The 19,725-nt window shown below is 43.7% G+C and overlaps 1 protein-coding gene across 1 annotated transcript in view; it reads right to left on the bottom strand.

The window, feature by feature from the left end:
• LOC126457095 (myosin-VIIa) overlaps positions 1-19,725 on the bottom strand; it is a 463,049-nt gene that overhangs the window by 93,844 nt on the left and 349,480 nt on the right. Inside the window, exon 4 of the mRNA XM_050093124.1 lies at positions 18,498-18,611. Within this exon, the coding sequence (XP_049949081.1) occupies positions 18,498-18,611 (114 nt within the window). The remainder of the gene's footprint in view (positions 1-18,497; positions 18,612-19,725) is intronic.

Genomic DNA, 19,725 nt, shown 5'->3' on the forward strand with positions numbered 1-19,725 from the left:
ACCGAGACCTCCAGTCCCCAACACCCACAAAATGTCTCGCATTGAGTTTTTATAGCATTGCCGCTTTAGCGTGGTATAAGGTGTCAGGCAAATCCAACACCTTCCATGAAAACCCTGACATGATAAGCAAATCCAGTAGTATGTCACATAGCTCCGAATAAATCGTGACGTTAAATTCACCAAAGTAATACGAGTAACGAGTGAGCAAATGGAATACCACAGACTAACACAAGAATGCCTAAATGCATGTCATACCTTCCCACCGTGAGACAGACGCAGTTCCGAGGGGAGAAACGAGAACAGAAGCCGAGAGCAGAACTGTGTTAAGCTGGAAGGCCCTACGATAAGGGACGGACGGACACCCACGTCGCCAGCTAACCGCTAGGACCACACCACCCGCAAGTTTTAGCGTGAGACTTTTTCGCTTCTCTGTTACGTCAAGACCACCCCCACCCCCCCCCCCCCCCCCCCAGCGAATGTTAAAAGCTAGAGCCCTTCAGAAGAACAGTATAGATCTTACGGTAACACAAAAAGGGCTACACCACCCGAAAGTTTTAGCGTGAGACTTTTTCGCGTCTCTGTTACGTTAGGACCACCCCCCAGCCCATGTTAAAAGATAGAGCCCTCCAAAAGAACAGTATAGATCTTACGATAACGCTAAAAGGACCACACCAGCTGCAAGTTTTAGCGTGAGACTTTTCGCGTCTCTGTTACATTGCAAACTTTAAAAACATTGCCTCACCACGAAAAGTATAACGTTTCTCATTGGATAGACAGAATTTTTGTAGGCGGAGCTTAAGGTTAACATTGAGACCCTGATTGGTCAGATGAAAACACAGCCAGATAGTTTTTTTTGAACCAACTTCGGTAAATTGTAGTAAGGAGAAGTTAGAAGGGGATTTGCTTCGGAGACGGCGAGGTGAGCGGAGCTGCGCTGCCCGCCGCCCCCTGACGAACACCGACAAGGTAATGAACGCATGCGATGCCGCATTTTTGAGTGCATAAGGCTTCACTCAGAACCGCAGAAGTCTCATCTGTTACATCCCCTTTTTGCGTAATACTAGTGTCGATCATCAATTAAATTTCATGGTGTTCACATTTGCCACTTGAAGTAAAAATCTGAAACGCGATGATTTTTCTGTTATATAGTTATTGAGAAGCCACATCAGCCACTGTAATTTACGACAAGTTAGATAAGTAATTAAAAAGATAATTGAGGGTCACTGTAGACCATTTTGATAGTTTTCTCTTTTGTGAAACTTAATTTAAACCTAGATTATAGATGTGATATGGCATAGGTCATCCTTCGATCCATTGTAGAACTTGGAAACCCATTCAGGGAATATTCGTTCACATTTTTGTTGAACGCAGTTGGTTTTTACCATCCAGTATTAAAACATTTCCTTTTATCAATAGTGCAATTTATAAACGATGTTTTGTGAGTAGAATAAAATTTCCAATGGTAAACTTAACTGCTTTTTCGACGTTATTTTACCAGCTAACTAAAAATAGGAAAGCCTTGAACCCCTTCCACTAAATTTAGTTAGTATTAAGATTCTTTTACAGGGAGTGCAGTGGAGCTGACGCTGAAATCATTAAGTATTTGGCTATATCATCGCTAGTCTCACTGAACTCTTCTGAATTCTACATGTCATGTGTGGTCTGGCGTCTCCTTACCAACAACAGGTCCCAGGTTCAAACTAGTCAATTCCCTAAAAAAACACGCTCAGAGCGTCGTTGCGCGAGTGTTAGGGAGACACGATATAGAACAAACAGGCACCACGCAGAATGTTAGAGTGGGACCCGTACCAAGGAGGACTAACACGGGATATTGAACGCATACAAAGAAAGGCAGCACGAAAGGTCACAGGTTTGTTTGCCCACAAGAAGAGCGCCACGGAGGTGGTGGAAAAAATGAACTGGCATAAATTTGAACACCGAAGTCAATTATTCTGCGAAAGCCTAGTCACAAAAACCCCCTACCTAGCTCTCCCGTTGGGATCACGAAGACAAGATTGGCTAGTTACAGCGCGCACAGTAGCATTTAAGCGACCTTTATTCACGCCTTCCACACGTGAATGGGACGGGAAGCAGCCCAATAACTGGTGCAGTGGTAAGTACCCTCCGCCACTATTTTCAGAGCACGGACACAGACGTGCCAACTTTTGCTAATACCGGACTAGAGAGCCTATAATCTACACTGATCGCCATAAAAAGTGTTACACCCAGTGGGACAAGTAGGATTGCAATCATTGTTGGCAGGCAGGCAGGTAGAAGGTACCATGCACACGAAATGATTACACTTTCAAATTTGAAGGACCAACATGTACTGCGTTAGTATGACGTGCCCGCATGGTTGTGAATAGAAGCGTTCAGAGGTCGCGGCATGGGAGTTGTACAAGCCTCGGACGTACAGTCTGTTAACCCTACGATGCCCAAGCTTTTTGTTCTAACTTGGATGCCTAAGGGGGGGGGGGGGGGCGTTCGGCGAGCACACAGGTATTAAATAAGTTTACTGACGAAAATTACAAGTTTCAAAATGGTTTATGTATTTTAACTAAGGCATCGGTTTATAAATGTTGTTAATTGTTATAAGTATTGTATTGAGTGAATAAAAAATTGACATATTACAATACAAAATACAGATGTGTTCATATACAATAGACTTCTCTGAGTCCTCAACTTCAAGGCAAGAGACACACTTCACAATTCTTTTCTGAATGTGTGTTACACACATGTTTATGACACTGTCCACACTACTGTTTTGGTTTACTTAGATTGTTGTAGTTCTGCTTCTTTGTTTTAGCTGCTCTTACACAAATATGGCACCGACATTTCCCTGCAGGAGGCTGACGTGCTTCTGTTGTCACTCCTTTGATTTTCTTTTGTAGAATAGTCTCCATTGATTGAACAATTTGGTTAGATAACCCTCTTGTATTGGCACTTCTTTCTTCTACCTGCAATTTCACTAGTTCCATCCCACTTGCAGAAGATAGCGTTTCCGTTTGTTGTGTGTCTTTTCATTCCATCTTGGATGTTGCTGGATGAATATGGTGGTTGCATTGATAGCACAAATGTCGATGAGAGAGTAAAATACAGATAGAGGCCATCTCTTTGTTTCCCTCTTGCAGGTGTACATACGCGCCATTTGATCAATGGTATAAATTCCACATTTAGTGGAATTATAATATGCATTTATCTCGGTTTTATTCTTCTCTCCTCCGACAGTGACTTTATCTTGGTGCATTGTAAGTTTTTACTTGGTTTCGTGTTTGCTGTGTAGGACACCAAAGTTACTGGAGCCCTACATGTTGGGAACTGCACTAACTCACTGCAAGTTTATAAGATAAATAACAGCTGACTGACATAAACAATCACTTCCTCTGAAAGTAAACCGATTGTTGTGAATATCAAGAATATCAATCAACAAGAAACTAACTTGCATTGTTGTAGAGATGAGAAATACGAAATCCTACTAAGGGAAATTTTCTATAGCATAGAAGTCTAAGGGGGGGGGGGGGGGGGGGCTATGTTGGACCCATAATAAGTTCAAAGCAGGAATTTTCTATAAAATATATTGACACTAACATTTCATAAAATAGCCAACAAACAATAACTCAAAGGGAATATGTAGTATGAAAGTTACTTGGGCAAAAGCAGGGGACATAAAAAAATTGTGGGTTCAACGAACCCCCCCCCCCCCACCCCTTTGGCGTCCTAGGGTTCAAGAACATCGTGGTCGGGTTAATCAGTAAAAAAATGTATTTGACAACAAACCAAAACCTATACATACATCATCTATGAACAAAAGAAAAATAAATAATACGTCCAATCACATGGAGCGCGTATAACTGCTTGGCATCTCCGGGGCATCCTTGCAACCAAGTTTTCCGCGTATCAAAATGAAGATCTGGAGTCTGCATTCCTCAACAGACATTCCCACATCTCACTCCTCATTGAACGTGTTCACGCCGCCATCAAGACGAAGAGTGGACATGAGGGTTTGAAAATACACACTCAAAATCTGGTACTGGAAAGACTGAAAACGATAGAATTCTAGACAACAAACTTTCGTGAATGAATACAACATTTAATCAGGTGTAACGTCCGATCATTCCAAAATTTCTTTCTATGTCCATCTACCTTTCTTAGTCCATTACTCTTGATTGTAATCATATATTAGCTAGTATCCCTGCCCTCCCCACTACTCGCCCCCCCCCCCCCCCCCCCCGCTCTCTCAACCATCATTAACTGTAGTGCCTACCGCACAACTAAATTGTAGGTTGCAAAAGAATTTTCTTGAGCACTTATTTTTTGAAATGATGAAAGATATTTAGTTCATGTGGGTATTTTATAAAGCGTTTGCTTGTATGTGTGTGTGTGTGTGTTTGTGTGTGTGTGTAAGCGCATATACCCGTCTATTGTTGATGAAGGCATTAACGGCCAAGCCGGCCGTGGTGGCCATGCGGTTCTAGGCACTTCAGTCCGGAACCGCGCGACTGCTACGGTCACAGGTTCGAATCCTGCCTCGGGCATGGATGTGTGTGGTGTCCTTAGGTTAGTTAGGTTTAAGTAGTTCTAAGTTCCAGGGGACTGATGACCTCAGATGTTAAGTCCCATAGTGCTCAGAGCCATTTGAACCATTAACGGCCAAAAGCTATAATTGTGAAAGTCTTGTTGTGCCTATCTGTGACTTAGCATCTCTTCTCGTAATATTGTTACACTCCATCCTGGATTTTTCATAAATTGTTAGACAATAGACATTACAACACCCAATACAAAGAACAATTCTTCCATCTACTATCAAAAGAAACATAGAAACAGGTATACTTGGAATTAACAACTGAAAAGTCATTCATTGTTTTCTCAGTTATGTTCGTGTGTCTCTTCAAAACATGTTCCTCTAAGAAAATGACAAAAATTAAACTATCAAAAGGAGGATAACATAGGGCATAAAAGACAAAAGCAAAACAGTGAAACACCTAAATGTTTGATTTCATTGTGAAAGCATTTTTAAAGCTAAATCTTTGAAAATTGGTGTCTGGCTTCACTGTTAGAGATATAAAAATATGTGTTGCAAAGTTTTTGGAAATTCAATCCCTAAGGGGAGGAATAGCATCAGACTGATTCACTGACTCATCATCGCCCAGCCCAAATCGCTAAGGATAGAAACTTGAAGTTTAGAGAGGGTGTGGATCTTATACGAGGGGGGTCAAAAAGTTTGTAGCTTAACAAATAAAGAATGACAGAAATTTCATAATACCAATTTATTTTTCAGTGGAACAACCGTGTACACTTATACACTTGTGGGCACACTCAGATAACGTCTGCAAACTACTCAAATAAAAGGTCTTCAATTTCGATTCCAACCAAGCTTTCACAGGATCAATCATTGCATTGTTATTATCAAATCGTCATCCTTTGAGATCTTTTCTTAGATTTGAGGAAAGAAAAAAGTCTGATGGAACCAAATCTGGAGAATCTGGTAGAAGAGGTAACAAACAATTCGAACCCGCAGTCACGCAGTTTCCAATGTTTCGAGGGCTTTGTGCTCCAGTGCGTTGCCCTGATGCAAAAGAAGTCCGTGTGCCTATTTTCCACGCCTTCTTTTCTTTATTCTTCTCTCACACGGTGCAGGAGAGTGCAGTAGTATGATGCATTGATAGTTATGCTCTTTTGTAAGTAATCCACCATAATTACCCCTTCTGCACCCCATCACCATACCGGCTGATTTTTACACTCGGAATTTTTTTGGGGTAAGGAGAGACGGATGTTTCCATTGTTGTGACTGTTGTTTTGTCTCAGGATGAAAATGGTGAACCCCCTTTTCATCCATTGTCACATACCTTACAAGAAAGCTGTCTTTATCCGTTTCAAATTGGCGGACGATTTCTTCACAACACTACATACGCTCCCGACTCTGATCTGCATTCAAGTCTTTCACGATACACCGAGATAAAACTTTCTGCACTCCCAAAACATCCACAACAATGTCATGAGCACACCCATGGAGATTCCAAATGTGGTTTCAATGTGCTGCAACATTGTTTGATGATCCTGCAAAATTGTATCGTGAACTGCAGTCACTATTTCATCTGTGGCAACGGATTTATTTAGATAGGCAAACGTAAGAAACGTTAATCTTTCTGTGGAATTATGAACATGGTTTACTTAGTTATGTTCCACAGAGTTGCAGCAACGAGTTATGTTTGAAATAGAACATTATTTTTTTATAGTGTAGCTGATAAATTTAATCCAAATGTGTTCAGATAATTTTAAACACTGCCGACCACGGCGTGTCAAACTTCAAACGTGCAGCGTGTGCGGGCCACGGGCGGGCCAAGGACCAGCATGTCATTCGGATTTGCTCGGTCATTATCGGAAGTATACGGAACAGCGCGACGTTCCATTTAGCATTGCGGTGCTGCATTTTTCGGTTGGCACAACTCTAAGTTGGGCAGAATCGTGGTGTTAGCGCTGTTTACCGTTCGCTATTTGTTCGTAATATTAAGGCCGTTCATAGATCTAGTGCCTGTTTGCACAGAAAGAGGCAATCTAGCGATCCATCTTTGCAGTCCTTTAAAATGAACAGGAATGACTGAAGAGAGGGACGAGAATTGTCAATTCGCGTGAGCGACAGGTACTGCACATTTGCTAGGAAACGACGTCACAATACCTTGGAGCAAGAATTTAAAGATTCAGTTGACAATGAAAGAACAAAAAATCACAACAATCGACAGACGAGATAAATTGTTCTGTACCTTAAAAAAGCACTCTCTACTGAATTTGCCGGCCTGGAGTGCGTGCAGAAATTGGTGGTACTTATAGTAAAACTTCTGGAGTCGCGCGCATTTCTCCATTGTCAGCTGCAGTAGTTCTCATTGGAACTGAACGAAGAACGTGGAGACTGTACCGTAAAGTACGTTGGTTAAGTCAAGGGGCATGCCTGGAATGATTTTTCGATTTAAAATTCGCTGTTGTTGAATTCATGAAGGAAAAACGAGTGCTGGAAAGTAAATTAGAACATTCGGAATGGAGTGCAGACTTCGCATTTTAAATGTACTTGACTGCACATGGCCGACCGCTGTGGCCGAGCGGTTCTAGGCGCTTCATTCCGGAACCGCGCTGCTACTGCGGTCGCAGGTTCGAATCCTGCCTCGGGCATGGATTTGTGTGATGTCGTTAAGTTGGTTAGGTTTGAGTAGTTCTAAGTCTAGGGGACTGATGACCTCAGATGTTAAGTCCCAGAGTATTTAGAACCATTTGACTGCACATGGATCACAGTAAGGCATCACAAGTTAACTTTTGTGATTTGATGGGGATGCATTTGAAAAGAAAATCAATTTGTAGAAGGTACACATTCTGACAAAGACAGTCCAGTTCCTTAAGCCCACTGGCGTTACAAAAAACGCGAGGTTTGGAGAACTCATTGTGGCCTTGAAGGAACTACAAGGATAGTCCTGTAAAGCTTTTGAGGACACTGCAAATCGTACATTTGTTTCCGAGATGTTTTCTAGACCGTTTGCCGTTTCAGTTGAAAGGGACCTTGTGCATGCGCAGACGCAATTGACTGACCTGCAAGGTCCAGTTTTAACGACAAATCTTTTTACGTTACAACTGTCCAGGAAATCGACACTGCTTTCCTCTGGTAGAGTTTCCAAGTCTCCATAACGAGGCTTCAAAAGTGCTACAGTATTTCGATCGACATATTTGTGTGAAATACATTTTTTCGATTATGAGACTAAATAAGTCACGATTACGTGCAACTTGACCGCGAAACTATGTGAAATTGTCTGTGTCTGACCGTATGCCGATAGTTTGTGCCAGATAAAAATTATGTCTACAAGGCGCCAAAAATAATTAAATAATACTGAAAATTTGCATTATTTGTGGCCTATGTTGTTGAGAAATGTGAAATATAAAACCACTTAGTCTGCAGTGCGATTGTACTCTTATTTAAATACGGCGCGTTCGCAGTTTTCCCTCTCCCCCCACCTCGCGCTAGACAGCGCGGCTTGGCGGTGGAGAAAACGTGAAGCGAGGCTCAGCGCTTTGCAACTCATGTCCAGGTTCGGCCCGTGAGTAGCAATCTTGGCCGCCCCTGATTTTAAATCCTGACTTTTCATGCTTTCCGTACGGATCTGCTGCAGGTACACTTCTCGGGTTTTCTGTCAGATAATACTGTGCATGTTGTTGTTGTTGTTGTGGTCTTCAGTCCTGAGACTGGTTTGATGCAGTTCTCCATGCTACTCTATCCTGTGCAAGCTTCTTCATCTCCCAGTACCTACTGCAGCCTACATCCTTCTGAATCTGCTTAGTGTATTCATCTCTTGGTCTCCCTCTACGATTTTTACCCTCCACGCTGCCCTCAATACTAAATTGGTGATCCCTCGATGTCTCAGAACATGTCCTACAAACCGATCCCTTATTCTAGTCAAGTTGTGCCACAAGCTCCTCTTCTCCCCAATTCTATTCAATACCTCCTCATTAGTTATGTGATCTACCCATCTCATCTTCAGCATTCTTCTGTAGCACCACATTTCGAAAGCTTCTATTCTCTTCTTGTCTAAACTACACTGTGCATATCCCACAATCGATGCAACTGTTCGATGTCTCTGGTGGTGGTTCAAAATGGCTCTAAGCACTATGAGACTTTGACATCCGCGGTCATCAGTCCCCTAGACTTAGAACTACTTAAACCTAACTAACCTAAGGACATCACACACAACCATGCCCGAGGCAGGATTGGAACCTGCGACCGTAGCAGCTGCGTGGTTCCGGACTGAAGCGCCCAGAACCGCTCGGTCACTGTGGCCGGCTCAGGTGGTGGTAGTCACTGCTGCAAGACGCTAGTAAAGGTCCCCATAAGCGATCAAACATTTTGCCAAACTTAACTATGCATGCCAAACATTTGACCGTGTACGGCGCAGTTTGACATGTTAGTCAAGCTTAGATCCTGTTTGATGTTCTACGAGGGCGGCACGTACAACTCGGCTATGCCGCCCATGTCAACACCTGATGCATGCGCTGTAGGATGCTAGTACATTTCGCATGCGCGAGATTCGGCATAAATACTGCGACTGCACCTGGGCTCTTCAGTAGTTGTGTACTCACCTGATGATGGCCGGACGTCTCTGGGCCGAAATATCGTGGGAGAATGTCGACGGGATCCGACTGCATACCCGGAAATTATTAGAAGAAGAAATACGACGGGAAAATTTCAGAAGTCACACCTGTTTGATGTGTTTGCGAGAAATTTTGATTGACGGAAAGTTTGACGAGATGGCGAACGTTGTTCGTGTAGACGTTTCGCCGCATATGTTCAGTGAAATATTGTTTTATTACGATTTATTTCACTGTTTCGTGAGTTTCCACTACTATGAAAACTACGATTAAGTATAAAAACAAAATAACACTGACAATTACCAAAATGGTAGAGGTGCCACTACTTTACCAGCCCTGTGTTACGCATGAAGAGGTTATGAACAAAATCAATATTTTACGCATACGGTGACATACGAAATAGAAGACATCAAAGTCCTCCGGTTTCTCTATGGACAATGTGGGCTATGTGCTCCCACGTTACGGTATTTTAATGACCTGTAGTTGGATGACCAAGGAGAAGAGAATAAATTTTCGCAAACCTGTGTCTTCTTTTTCGAAGTGAGGATGAGGTAACGCTAAACAAGTTGTTAAACATTTCAACGCCCTATATGACTCTCATTTTAAACCTTTCCCGGGACGTGCATCTTGTTTTCTTCTTCTTTAAACACAGTGCCAGAGGCAGTGTTAGAAACGCTTTATCTGCATTTGTAGCCATACCCACTAGTGCTAATATACAGCATACACGAACAGTGTCTGCTTCGAAAGTAAGGTTAAATTAACAAGCTTCCTTAGTACATGTAAGAGAGGTAGGAGACGAGATACTGGCAGAAGTAAAGCTGTGAGTACCGGGCGTGAGTCGTGCTTCGGTAGCTCAGATGGTAGAGCACTTGCCCGCGAAAGGCAAAGGTCCCGAGTTCGAGTCTCGGTCGGGCACACAGTTTTAATCTGCCAGGAAGTTTCATATCAGCACACACTCCGCTGCAGAGTGAAAATCTCATTCTGGAAACATCCCCCAGGCTGTGGCTAAGCCATGTCTCTGCTATATCCTTTCTTTCAGGAGTGCTAGTTCTGCAAGGTTCGCAGAAGAGCTTCTGTAAAGTTTGGAAGGTAGGAGACGAGATACTGGCAGAAGTAAAGCTGTGAGTACCGGGCGTGAGTCGTGCTTCGGTAGCTCAGATGGTAGAGCACTTGCCCGCGAAACGCAAAGGTCCCGAGTTCGAGTCTCGGTCGGGCACACAGTTTTAATCTGCCAGGAAGTTTCATATCAGCGCACACTCCGCTGCAGAGTGAAAATCTCATTCTGGAAACATCCCCCAGGCTGTGGCTAAGCCATGTCTCTGCTATATCCTTTCTTTCAGGAGTGCTAGTTCTGCAAGGTTCGCAGAAGAGCTTCTGTAAAGTTTGGAAGGTAGGAGACGAGATACTGGCAGAAGTAAAGCTGTGAGTACCGGGCGTGAGTCGTGCTTCGGTAGCTCAGATGGTAGAGCACTTGCCCGCGAAAGGCAAAGGTCCCGAGTTCGAGTCTCGGTCGGGCACACAGTTTTAATCTGCCAGGAAGTTTCATATCAGCGCACACTCCGCTGCAGAGTGAAAATCTCATTCTGGAAACATCCCCCAGGCTGTGGCTAAGCCATGTCTCTGCTATATCCTTTCTTTCAGGAGTGCTAGTTCTGCAAGGTTCGCAGAAGAGCTTCTGTAAAGTTTGGAAGGTAGGAGACGAGATACTGGCAGAAGTAAAGCTGTGGGTACCGGGCGTGAGTCGTGCTTCGGTAGCTCAGATGGTAGAGCACTTGCCCGCGAAACGCAAAGGTCCCGAGTTCGAGTCTCGGTCGGGCACACAGTTTTAATCTGCCAGGAAGTTTCATATCAGCACACACTCCGCTGCAGAGTGAAAATCTCATTCTGGAAACATCCCCCAGGCTGTGGCTAAGCCATGTCTCTGCCATATCCTTTCTTTCAGGAGTGCTAGTTCTGCAAGGTTCGCAGAAGAGCTTCTGTAAAGTTTGGAAGGTAGGAGACGAGATACTGGCAGAAGTAAAGCTGTGAGTACCGGGCGTGAGTCGTGCTTCGGTAGCTCAGATGGTAGAGCACTTGCCCGCGAAAGGCAAAGGTCCCGAGTTCGAGTCTCGGTCGGGCACACAGTTTTAATCTGCCAGGAAGTTTCATATCAGCGCACACTCCGCTGCAGAGTGAAAATCTCATTCTGGAAACATCCCCCAGGCTGTGGCTAAGCCATGTCTCTGCTATATCCTTTCTTTCAGGAGTGCTAGTTCTGCAAGGTTCGCAGAAGAGCTTCTGTAAAGTTTGGAAGGTAGGAGACGAGATACTGGCAGAAGTAAAGCTGTGAGTACCGGGCGTGAGTCGCGCTTCGGTAGCTCAGATGGTAGAGCACTTGCCCGCGAAAGGCAAAGGTCCCGAGTTCGAGTCTCGGTCGGGCACACAGTTTTAATCTGCCAGGAAGTTTCATGTAAGAGCTTGTTTGACACATCAGGCGCTAGATAAGAGCGTACTTGAAGGCAAGTTTGTCCTGGTAGGAGGGGCTTAATAAGTTGTAAAAAGTTTCATTGTCCATTCGGAGAAAGTTGATGCAATCATCGGGTTCTGAGAATAACATTTCCCTTAGCATATTTTCATGGGTAAATTTCTCATTTTACGCCATTTCGTGAACGAAAGTCCTGTTTTCTTCTTCTTCGAACACAAAGTCGATGCCAGGACTGTTTCGTCTGCGTGGGACCGCTCCCACTACTCTCAAAAATACACATGAACATGAATAGCGTCTGCTTTAAAGTGAAACAAAACTGACAGACATTGTTTGAGCCCGCATCTCGTGGTCGTGCGGTAGCGTTCTCGCTTCCCACGCCCGGGTTCCCGGGTTCGATTCCCGGCGGGGTCAGGGATTTTCTCTGCCTCGTGATGGCTGGGTGTTGTGTGCTGTCCTTAGGTTAGTTAGGTTTAAGTAGTTCTAAGTTCTAGGGGACTGATGACCATAGATGTTAAGTCCCATAGTGCTCAGAGCCATTTGATTTGAACATTGTTTGAATGTGTACCGGCTTGCTTGGCACATCCATGGCTGGATAAGAGCGATTTTGTCGAACACGTTTGATCGTTTACGGGGACCTTAACGATAATCGCCCTGCGGCGTCTACACTTCCAGCCAGGAGCAGGAAATAACGCTTGAGCGAGAAGCAGCTCGTAGTCCTTCCGCGCGTGCGCTGTGGGCAGTGACTGTGCTGCCTGACGCTCCTGTGTTTAAAAGCTGAAATAAATCTCGGCAGTGCGCTGCTTCGAGTTGTGAATCGTAAGTTCTTGTTTCTCCTGTTTTAATTTAATGACAGCTTGTGCTGGATCCCAAGCGGCGCTTAACTGCAAACCTGCATCCTGTTGAAGAGACTGTCCGCCGTACGGATATCGAAAAGATTGTCCGACGTACGGATATGTACAACCTGAAAAATACATTCCCAGAATGATGACGCTGAGGGTAAATCTTTAGTCATGCGATAACCCGTGTTCAGGTAATGCTCTGCTACCGCTGATTTACCGACATGTCGAATCGTGCAATAACGTTGTATTGTACACCATCGCCAAAGAAGCCTGAGCAAAGCTGTAAGTAGGCTGTTTAGGTTTTTATGTTAGTAACGCCACATAGCGCTCTGTATGAAATTCACTGGCTGTGCTGTGTGCAGTCTGTGGTTGGTTGACATTGTTGGAATATTCTATTGTAGTGTTGGGCAGTTGGATATGAACAGTGCGTAGCATTGCGCAGTTGGAGGTGAGCCGCCAGCAGTGGTGGATGTGGGGGATGAGATGGCGGAGTTTTGAGAGCGGATGATCTGGACGTGTCCATCAGAGACAGTAAATTTGTAAGACTGGATGTCATGAACTGATATATATATTACGACTTTTGAACACTATTAAGGTAAATACATTGTTTGTTCTCTATCAAAATCTTCCATTTGCTAACTATGCCTATCAGTAGTTAGTGCCTTCAGTAGTTAGAATCTTTTATTTAGCTGGCAGTATTGGCGTTCGCTGTAGTTCAGTAGTTCGAGTAACGAAGATTTTTGTGAGGTAAGTGATTCATGAAAGGTATAGGTTATTGTTAGTCAGGGCCATTCTTTTGTAGGGATTTTTGAAAGTTAGATTGCGTTGCGCTAAAAATATTGTGTGTCAGTTTAGTGTTGATCAGACTAAGTAAAGAGAGTTAATGTCTGAGTACGTTCAGTTTTGCTCACTGTTTGAAAATCAAATAACGTAGAGGTTTATCAGCACAGCAATTCATTAATTTTTCTAAGGGGACGTTTCATAAAGCTGATAGCGTTAGCGGAATATTGCTTGATCATGGGGCATCGCATGTTTTATGAGAAGACCGAAGTTTTACCCTCAGTGTCATCGTTCTGGGACTGTGTTTTTAATGAGGCCGTAGATATCCGTACGGCGGACGATCTTATCAATAGGATGGCAGGTTTTCAATTTAGCGCCGCCTGGAATCCAGCACCGGCTGCCATTAAACTAAAACAGGAGAAACAAGAACTTCCGATTCACGACTCGAAACGGTGCACTGTTGAGATTTAATTCAGCTTTTATACACAGGGGCGTCAGGCAGCGCAGTCATAGCCCACAGCGCACGCGCGGTAGGGCTAGGAGCTTCTCGCTCACGCGTTATTTCCTGCTCCTGGCTGGAAGTATGTTTAGACGCTGCAGGGCGACTATCATTAAGGTGCTGTCCAGTCTCCCGCGTGTCGGCCGGCCGCACACAGCTGTGATTCCTGCAATGCTGGAACGTGCGGACACCCTCACTCGAGGTCATCGCCGGATCACAATCAAACAATAAAAAATCTGTGTGGGAACGATTGCATAGATGATAGGGAGGTTGCTGATGCAGCGTACGTTGGCTCCGACATCAACTCGTAGGGTAGTACAGGCCCTCCCAGTAAGGTTGCGTAAGGCGGTCGCATTGAACGGAGCTTAGGTATGATCTGCACATGGAGTGGATGGCATTCACTCAGAATATCGAGACCCTTGAGAGACCCAGCCATGAGGATACTATTCCACCTGATATGGAAGATATACGGGGTGTTCAAAAAGTCTCTCCGCAGTGCCGTATGATCGTTAGCCGCGCGTGCCGTATGATTGTTCGCCTGCCTGGGTTACTTCCCTTTAAGTGCACTCTCCCAACATTCCACTGTTTCGTGTTTCGTTTATCTCAGCCAGCGTCAGTAGTATCGTTGGAGTGTGTCGTTACTTGATGACTTGAACGTTTCAGTTTAGTTCCTTTGAACGTTTGTTTCGTTTTTGTCGCTGTTGAAATGCTAACCATTGAAGAACGTGTGTTTTTAGCCGAACAAGTGTTCAAAGCTGGCTGTAAATACACAGTTTCAGTTCGTCCAACATTTAATTCAGTTTTCTCGGAGACAACACTCCCACATCGCGATACTGTGCGAGATTCGCCTAACAAATTTCGAAGTACTGGTCCAGTGACAGATGCACCGAGAAGTGGTCGTCCTAGCGTTATGTCTGAGGATAAACTACTCGATATTTCCGATAAACTGTCCATGAGTACGAACAAGTCAGTAAGAAAACTCGCCCAAGAAATGTTAGTGTCGGAACGGCCCACACAGCTGTAAGGAAAAAATTAGAACTTTTCTCATACAAAGCGACAAAAATTTTGGTAAGGACTATGGGTCAAACGCTGAGGTCATCCGACACAAACTGAAACTAACTTACTCTACGGACAACACACACCCATACCCGAGGGAGGACTCGAATCTCCGACGGGGGCAGTCGCGCGAACCGTGACAAGACGCCTGAGACAACGCGGCTACAAAGTGACAGTCGTGCAAGAACTGAAAAATACTGATCATGGCAAGAGACTGCATTATTGTCAATGGTTGAAAAATTTCGTTCAACAAAATGGAAGGGATATTCTTAATGGAACGTTTTTCACTCATTTATCCGGGTACATGAACTCGCAAAATTCTCGTATGTGGAGTACTGCAAATCCATTGTGTATTCATGAGGAACAACTTCATTCTGTGAAAATAGGAGTTTTGATTGCAATTTTTAGACGTCGGATTGTGGGTCCCATGTTTTTCAACGAAACATTAAACGCACAACGATACTGCAGTGATATTCTGTACCCATTCATAGAAGAACTTGTGGTAAGTGAAATACTGAACGGTTATTTTCAACAAGATGGTGCAACCGCGCATATAGCTCGTGTTTCAATGTCACTGCTCGCTGATGTTTTTGGTGATCGCATAATTTCACAGGGACTTTGGCCTCCACGATCGCCTGACCTAACACCACCTGAATTTTTCTTCTGAGGTGCAGCGAAAGCAACTGCCTATAAAAACCGTCCGAAATCCATCGATGAACTGAAAACTGCAATATCTACTTTCACTGCTTCTGTTACAGAAGAAATGTTACAGCTTGTGTTTGGAAACATGATTAGACGAACTGAATTGTGTATACAACGACAGGGGGGACACTTTCAACATTTAATGTGAAAATTTTTAAGTAGAAATGAATATTCAATAAATTAATAACTTAGTTAAGTCCCATAGTGCTCAGAGCCTTTAATTAATAACTTGTATTTCACTGAGTTTCATTTCGATATTCACTGCGGCATACGGCACGCGCGGCTAACAATCATACGGGACTGCGGAGAGACTTTTTGAACACCCCGTATGAGACGGGCGAAATACCGTCAGACTTCAAGGCGACTGTAATAATTCAGCTCTGAAGAAGGCAGGTGCAGACAGATGTGAATATTACAGGACCAGCTCGTTAACAAGTCGTAGCAGCGAAATGCTGACAGGAATTACTTACAGAAGAACGGAAAAGTGGTAGAAGCTCAACTCGTGGAAGATTAGTACGGGTTCCGGAGAAATAAAGAAACTCGCTGTGCAATACTAACCGTACGACTTAACTTAGAAAGGCAGACCTACGTTTATAGCATTTGTAGATTTGCAGAACGTTTTTGACAATGTCGACTGGGCTACAACGCCCTTTAGAATTCTGTAGGTGGCAGGGACAAAACAAAGGAAGCGAAATGTTATTTAAAACTTACAAGTTGTATAGGTGAACTGGCATCTTTGGCAACTGCAATGAAAGTCTTATTAAGACCAGACGGATTTCGCTTTATTTTAAAGCATCTTTTCCTCTTACACTTTTGCTTGTTCTGATCATGAACGGCTCGCATGCTTTACTTATTACAATAAACAATTTTTATTTTTTTCGTTACTCACGGTTTTTTGTTGTTTACCCCAGTCTTCTTCGTCTTCCACGTGCATGTGTTGAGTATCTGCATTTGCACCAGCACTTTCTCTGCATTTAACATATTTACGCTTCTGCATATTGTCCTCTCGTCATTTTTCTATTGCGGGATGCGTTCTCATTTTGTTTGTTTTCATAGTGGTGCAGCCATCTGCTATCGTTCTGTGAGCTTTTATATTTTCCGATTAGGAAGAGAGAGAGAGAGAGAGAGAGAGAGAGAGAGAGACTACATTTTTAATGTTTTTATTTTATTAATTTTTTTAATCTCTCTCTTTATAGACGTAAAACAGAAACACTCACAAAGCGATAGGAGACGGCTCCGCCACTAACTAAACAAACAAAACACGAATGCATCACGCAATAGCACAACAAAACATGCAAAATGACAAGAGGAGAGTGCACAGAAGCGCATATGTGTTAAATGCAGTGAAAGTGAAAGTTCTGTGTGCATTTGCAAATAGACAACGTATACACGTAAAAGACGAAGAAAAAAAATCCCGTGGGAAACGAGGAGGAGGAGGAGGAGGAGGACGAGAAGAAGAAGAACTGTTTATAGTAATAAGTAAAGTATGCGAAATGTTAATAACCAAAACAAACAAAAGTGTAAGAGAACAAAAGAACCATATTGTTACAGCAACCACTTAAGATGCTTTAAAATAAAGCGAAACGCGTGTGGTCTTTATAAGACTTTCTTTACAGTTGCTGAAGACCTATACAATCTGTATATGTGTAACTGCGGAAAAAAGAGGCCCAAAAACAAAGAAGACAAGATGTATATTTACGGCTTGTACAGATACCAGACTGCAATTATGAAAGTCGAAGAACATGAGAGGGAAGCGGTGGAACTCTTTTTATGTTTGGCGATGACATTGTAATTCTGTCGGTGACAGCATAAGATGGATTAGAAACGTAAGACAACGGTAATGGAACGTAATTGCATTAAAACAGGCGATGATGAGGGAATTAAATTAGGAAATGAGACACTAATATAAGTAGATGATGAGTGCTAATTGGTCAGCAAAGCGGCCGATCGTGACGAAGTAGAGGATATAAAATGCGGACTGACTGGAAGAACTAAAGCACTTCTGGAAAAGAAGAGGATTTTGTAAACATCGGATGTAAATTTAAGTGTCAGGAAGTCTTTTCTGAAGGTATTTATGTGGAGTGTGGCCTTGTATGCAATTGAAAGGTGGATGAGGAGCAATTCAGACAAAAGCAGCAGAGAAGCTTTTGAAACGTGGTGCTGTAGAAGAATGCTGAAGATTACATGGGTAGATTATGAGAAGATAATGAATCGAATTAGGGAGAAAAGAAATTTGTAGCATAACTTTACTAAAAGAAGGGATCGGTTCACAGGACGCCTTCTGAGCTACCAAGAAACTGCCATTTTTACTGCTGGTGGGAAGTGTGCGTGTGTGGGGGGGGGGTTAAAAATTGTGCAGGGAGACCTAGGGACGAATACAGTGAACCGGTTGAAAAAGATACAGGTTGCAGTCGTTATTCGGAGATGCAGAGGCTTGCGCAGAATAGACTAGTGTGAAGAACCGCATCAAACCTGTCTTCGGACTAAAGATCACCACAACAATGTATAATCAACTCACTGAAAAGAAAATGCTATAAATTCAAACTGAAGACCCAGACCTGTTGAAGAGATGTTGCATATAGGGGAGTTGAAAACTGACTGGGTGGGCAAAAAAGGAAATAAACAAAAGAGAAAACTGCCGTGGAATGGTTTTGGTAAACTAATTAGTTTTTCGAAACTAGGCTTCTGACATGTATGGAACAAAAACACATTACGTATGTATTACTAAATAAAAAAAATGAAAACTTACGATTAAACGCACGGCCGATGTCAAGATCATTAAGACGGAGCACAAACTCGCCTTGATTCAAGAAACCAAAGAAAAAAACCTACATGTGGGTGGCTAAAGAAAGAGTGTTGTGGTACAAGGCTTGCTCAAAAAAGGGATTGGAAAACAGGGCACATCCTGGGGCATCAACATCGTACTGCACAAAGCTGCAAGTTCGACGCAATGGTGAATCACTGTGACCGGCGCTTCAACCCAAGGACAATACAGATGTACCATTTGGTTAAACGTTGAAGACAGTTTCCTTACCTTGCCATCGTCGTCCTTGACTTGTATACGTCGGCCTTCAGCAGAGATGACGCGCGCCCCAATTGCGACATCGAACTCATTGGTAGAAACAGGTTCAATCCAGATGTAATCTCCCTGTGAACAATGAAAAAGGCGATATTAGAGAATGACGAAATAACTGTCATTATTTATAGTTTCTTTTTAGCTTTTTATGCGTCTGTTATGGCCTAGAGGAATTTTGTAAGTGCTTATTATAAGACGCACTCTGTTGTGACGCACTCTGCACAGCCAGTACACTGATCAGCCCGGACATTATCAACACCTATATAATACTCGGTATGTCCTCCTGTGGCACGGGTAACAGCGGCGGCGCTTCGTAGCATGGAAGCAATGAGGCCTTGGTAGGTCGCTGGAGGGAGTTGGCACCACGTGTCACTACAGGCCTTACGAGTGCCGCGGCAGTCTCAGGTGCGGAGCGAATTACTATTTCAGACTAGTTTAATAATTCTTAACTGCGCATTTAAATATATACAAGCTCTCGATAGCAAGCGCACGACAATGCTAAGACCTCTAGTGGGCACCTTTTCATTAATATACTGATTTCTCATGGGCGCTGTAGGCAGCCGACGGTTCTCGAAGTGTGGTGGACAGGGCAACTCGGAGCCCACGGGAAATACGGGCCCCACAACGAACTTGTCATGTCACACTAGTCGCCTTGTCTACCACACTTCGCAAATGTTGGCTCCGTGCAGGGCCCACGGAAATCAGCATACCAACGAAAAAATAACCACTAATGTTTCTAGCTTTGTCGTGTGCTATCGGGAGCTTGCATGTATTTAAATTGGCAGTTAAAAATTATTAAACTCGTCTGAAATAGCTACTCGCTCGCCGCCGGAGACGACTGCTTGCATCTTAAGACCTTTAGTGTCACGTGCTGTGACGTACGCGCCACGGGCTGTCTTTCTCGTGGGTCTTGAAGCGACTAGTGTGACGTCGCAGATTCGTTGCGGGGCCTGTTTTATACGGGGCACGTCACACTACATCTACATGGATACTCTGCAAATCATATTTAAGTGCCTGGCAGAGGGTTCATCGAACCACTTTCACTATTATTCCAATCTCGTATAGCGCGCGGAAAGAAGGAACACCTGTATCTTTCCGAACGAGCTCTGATTTCCCTATTTTATCGTGGTGATCGTTCCGCCCTATGTAGGTCGGTGTGAGAAGATTCCGTCGCAACGAAAAACGC

This window comes from Schistocerca serialis, chromosome 2, assembly GCF_023864345.2.
Source record: "Schistocerca serialis cubense isolate TAMUIC-IGC-003099 chromosome 2, iqSchSeri2.2, whole genome shotgun sequence".
Taxonomy (NCBI): Eukaryota; Metazoa; Arthropoda; class Insecta; order Orthoptera; family Acrididae; genus Schistocerca; species Schistocerca serialis.